This window comes from Volvox carteri, assembly GCF_000143455.1.
Source record: "Volvox carteri f. nagariensis unplaced genomic scaffold VOLCAscaffold_44, whole genome shotgun sequence".
NCBI lineage: Eukaryota > Viridiplantae > Chlorophyta > Chlorophyceae > Chlamydomonadales > Volvocaceae > Volvox > Volvox carteri.
In genome coordinates, this window is record NW_003307587.1 from 416200 (window position 1) to 421243 (window position 5044).

Sequence of the window (5044 nt, forward strand, 5' to 3'; positions counted from 1 at the left end):
TTCAGCAACAGTAGCAGTACCCAAAGCCATTTCCGGTGGTGCATTTTCCTCTTTCAAGTCGTCGCCGCCGTCTGCTTCAGGTGCATGACGGCGCCGATGACTTGAAAGAGGAAAATGCACCACCGGAAATGGCTTTGGGTACTGCTACTGTTGCTGCAGCTGCAGCTGCAGCTGCTACTGCTGCTACTGCTGCTGCTGCGGACGAGGAGGAGGCCGCACTGCGGCGTCCTGGAATTGTAGATTGGGGTTCGATGGGTTTGAGCCATGAAGAGACGGGTACCGGCGACGGCGCTGGCGTTGGCGGCGGCGTTGGCGGCGGCGTTGGCGGTGCGGCGGCGAAACATGGTTCAACTGTTGCAGATGACCAACCCATGTGGCAACTCGACGGACGGCCGCCTGCATCCGTACAACATGGCGCTGCTGTCCAGGCGGCGGCAACGGCGGCGGCGGCGCCGCCGCCGCCACCGCTGCGCAAGCGCCGCCTGAAGGACCTTCTCGCGGGCAGTCCCGCCCGCCAGACGGCGCCAGGTACAGCAGGCGGTGCCGGCGGCGGCGGCGGCGGCGGCGCGGAAGGAGGGGTCGGGCGGGCCCCAGGATCCGCTGTAGGGCTGTATGTCAATCAGTCACCGTTACCGCCGCCGCCACAGCCGCCTGGCAAATCGGGACTTCAGCGGCTCCTGAGGCTGCTGGACAGTCCTGACAACGTGGATGGCAGCGGTGGCGTTGGAGGGGAGAAACAGCCAGGGTTGGGTATGGTTTCGGAGCCAACCACGGCAGCGGCGGAAATACACTGTATCCAAGAGCCTCCTCCTCCTCCTCCTCCTCCTCCTGCAGCTGCTGCTGCTTGGGAATGCCAGAGAGGAGATTCCGCCGGCGGATCGGGACCGTACTACACCGCCGCCGCCGCCGCCGCCGCGGCTGACGCCGGAGGAGGGGGAGGCGGCCCGGCAGCGGCGGTTCCACCGTCGGCGCATTCGCCGCGAACTGTGCTGGGTGCTGGGCGGCTGGGCCACCACGCTGCTGCTGCTGCTGCTTCTGCTGGTGGTGCCGCTCCTGGCGGTGTCGGAGGCGGGAGGAGTGTCGTACCCGGTGTTTTGAGGAGGATTCTGGAAGATAGTGACAGCGATGGGATGTGATTGGCACACGCAGCCACAGCCGTTTTGAGCTTTTGGTTCTGTTCCGTTGTGCGTACCGAAGCTGCGCTGCTACGTTGCTGAGCACGTTTTCTTCGTTGCGTTGCCCACGATGTTCCCGTGCGGCCCCCAGCAGCCGCAGTTGCCCTCCGTCAGCAGCAGCCCTGCTGACGTCAGCTCAGGTCAGGTCAGGCGGTCTGCCGCCGTGCGGGGAGCCGTGCTGTCCGTAAAAGCCTGATAGCGGGCCGCCCCCCAAGGACTGGGGTTCCTTGGAAGGGTTAGGATCCCTAACTCGGAAGCGATGCGATGGTCAGCGAACTGGGGCCTTTTGTAGCCGGAGGTCGGCGTTCAGGATCAAATCCCAATCCCATATGGGCACCAGGCACCTCGCACCAGGCGTGTTTCGAAGGGTCGAAGCAGTTCTCTCGTTGGATGCCCAGTGCGCACCCACGTGCGGTGCCACACCTCACCTGGCTTTCAGTGTTTTTTCTTGTTTTCCCCCCGGGGGCGAATGCGCCCGGAAGGAGGGAGAGGGCGGGGATTTGATAAATGCGGAATGATAACTGTAAAAAACTGAAACACCAGCACATGTCGACTGAGACCAGACACGTCTGTATCCGCCACGTAATACATACATACATACATTTTCGGCATTGCCGATCATTCGTTTACCCTCCCCCCCCTTTCTGGTTTTCGGAGGCTTGATCGCCCAGCGTCACCGCAGGGTTTTCCCGTTTTCGAGTTGGACCCAGTGCTGTGGAAGGGCGTGGGCTTGTGCGGTGTTATCCCCCCGACGGGTGCTATCTCCCCTGGACTAGCCCAGGGAGGGAGAGGCGGAGGAGGGTAGTAGCCTAAGGAGGCTGTTTGGCGTCTTGTGGTGTGAGCTATTTGCGCTCTTTTTGTGTATGGTTTTCGGAGCTTGGTGACCTCCCCAGCCCGGGATGACTCGTCGGGCTCCCGGTCGCCCAGGTCCTGGTTGCGAGCTTTCTGAGGTGCTCGGTTCGTTCGGTCGGCAGGAAGAGCCCCTCGGTTGCGACTTCGTCTCTGTTAGGAGACCAGCGGGCATAGTACCCGTCTAGCTGGAGCGCCATCCCCCGGCGGGGAGCGCTGATGTGTGCCGGCCGTCGTTTCTCGTGCGGCCTGACCCGGGGGCGGAGTGCACGAGACTATCCGGCGGTGTACATCCGGCCCCCCTGGCTGTGTTTCGGCCCTGGGCCCCCGGCTTTTTCAGCCCAGTGTAATCAACGTCATACATACATACGTACTTACATACGGACTTACATACACGTGGATAGGCCACATAGCGGCAGGAAGCCCCCCATGTCTCTTCCCCCCGGTCCCGCGGCTTCCCCGGCCCCCCCCGACACCCTCGCGGCGGCATGCGACAAAAGGCATGCGACAACACACATAAGGCCCCCCTCACACACACATACACACATATAAGGCCCCCCTGGTCTCCGGCGGTCACATTCCGAGGGCAACAGCAACTGCACCCACCCTCAGCTGCCCTCACATCACACCCTAACACCAGACCAAGACCGCACACGACGATCCCCCCTTGACCCAGATGCTATCACACAACACGGCACAACCCACAGTGCGCAAATCCTCCTAGCAAGCACATCAGTTCGCTCACAAGCGACAATCTTCATCCCCCTGGAAGAGGGAAGAGAATGTGAAGCAGGCCCTGTTTCCCCCTCCCCGGGAACCCCCGACTCGTGTCCGTACACACACGCATCACGGTGCCTGGCTGCCGTACGGATGTGGATGTGCCGCGTACGACATGCCGTGCGCACGGTACACAACGCCCCACATTATCTGTCACCCGGTTATCACTCCCTGCCGTACACCGCATCCCACATGGACATGGCGCCGGAGAGTAGCATCCCCAGCAGACCCACCGCTACAGCCAGGTACAAACACCGGTCCACGAATGGCACCGCCGCCAGCACTGACAGCCCCCTGGATGCGGGTGGCGCGGGCGCTGATGAAGCCGAAGCAACAGCCGAAGCAGCAGTAGCAGCAGGGGGGATGCTAGTGGGGTCGGCTGTAGTCGATTTCAGGTGGGGCAGTAGCAGTCGCGGGGCAAAGCTACCGCAAGCCGCGAGGCTGGTCTCATCTGCAGCCGCTGGCGGCGGCGGCGCCGCCGCCGCCGGCCCCGGCGGGCCCTTCAGGGCCTCATTTTGCCGCCCTTGACGCCTTCCGGTGCCTTCGGAGCTCCCACGCCTGTCGCCGCCGCTGCGCCCGCCGCCATCAGCAGCTGCGGCGGCGGCCGCGGGGAATTCAGCTACAGCTGCAGAGCTACCGCCGCCGCCAATGCAACAGCCTGATGTAGCCTTCCTCTCCACGCCGGTGGTGGTGGCCCCCGGGGTCCCTTCGCAGTCCTCACCCTGCCCGCAGCAGCCACCGCCGCCGCCACCGCCACCGCCGCCGCAACAGCCGCTGCTGCTACTGCCACTGCTGCACTTCTTCACGCCACCACCGCCACCACCGGCGGCGGCGGCGGCGGCAGCTCCAGGTAAAGTGGTCTCGCACCCGTTCCCCACAGCTGCAGCGGCGGCTGCGGTGTTGATGGCGTCCGTATTGTTCGTCGTACAGCCCCCAGGCCCGCTAGCCGTACAGACCCCCCCACAGCACAAAGGTCCTAAGGACGCCAGACCTTCACTCTCGGGGGCTCCCAGCCCCGGGCCGGAAGAGGGTGTTGTACATTCCGTTGTCGTACAGTTGTTCCAACGGCTGTTAGCGTTAGCGTCCTTGTAACCGTTGATGTTACCGTTGGTGTTAACGTTGGCGTTACCGTTGGCCTGTCCATTATGCCGTTCTGATAGCGGCTCTGCCGGGTCGGATAAACCGCCATGATGGTCTTGATGGAGATTGTTAACAGTAGTTCGTTGTTGGTTCTGGTTGGCGTGACGGTTATTTAGGTGGTTGTCAAGGTGGTCGGCGGCTGGCCCTGCCGTGCGACGGCTGGCTGGCTGCGGCAACCTTGCTGGCATCGTCTCGTCGTGCTCGTCCAGTACGACATTGTCGGGCCTGTGTTTAAGAATTGCCAATTACCAATTTGACGTTGGGCACGTAAGGATTTACATCACGACATTCGCTACGCATGAATGCATGCGTGTGTGTGTGTGTATGTATGTATGTATGTATGTATGTATGTATGTATGTATGTATGTATGTATGTATGTATGTATGTATGTATGTATGTATGTATGTATGTATGTATGTATGTATGTATGTATGTATGTATGTATGTATGTATGTATGTATGTATGTTTGAGGATACGAAAGCACATACCCCGGGAGGTACTGACATAGGGCCCCCCGGGACAATCGACCCCACCCCACCCCACCCCCATCGACCCTGTCCACAATTCTCACGACCGCCACACAACTCAACTTTCCCCCTCCCCTCCTTCCCTTCCCTCCCCCTCGCTCATGGCCTATGTTTGGCGCCTAGGTTTTACCAGCCACCGCGATATCCCCCTTTATCATTCCCTTTCCAAAACCAAAACCACCCCTCCTCATCCGCTTTGTAGGTAGACAGCAAGGTCTCAACACATGTACGGCACAGCAAGGCCTCAAACACACGTACCTGTACAGCCACCTCGTAATGAAACCCCGTACAGACCAACGGGACGCTGCCGTAATTTGTACTTCAACTACAGCGCCCATAAGGGTCGGCTGGGGCTCCAACAGCACCTGGTGGGGGGACCCGGGGAGGCGGAGGGGATTGTGTGTGTATGTGTGTGTATGTGTGTGTGTCATTTGACCGCCACCAACCCGGCTGGGGCTCTCGATGGGGTGAGTGAGGGGTGGGAGGAGGGTGAGACGGAGTCCGAAAGCGCCAGAAAGGAATGTAGACAGGGGGGCATCTGACCGGACCTCCCCATCACCCCACCCCTCCTCCG

General features: G+C 61.3%; 1 protein-coding gene across 1 annotated transcript in view; it reads left to right on the forward strand.

The window, feature by feature from the left end:
* The window catches only part of VOLCADRAFT_95457 (uncharacterized protein), a gene marked incomplete at both ends in the record, with an annotated part of 14134 nt that extends 13036 nt beyond the window's left edge, over nt 1-1098 (forward strand). Inside the window, 2 exons of the mRNA XM_002954555.1 lie at nt 429-578; nt 835-1098. Of these exons, the coding sequence (XP_002954601.1) occupies nt 429-578; nt 835-1098 (414 nt within the window). The remainder of the gene's footprint in view (nt 1-428; nt 579-834) is intronic.
* Between the last annotated feature and the right edge of the window lie 3946 nt (nt 1099-5044).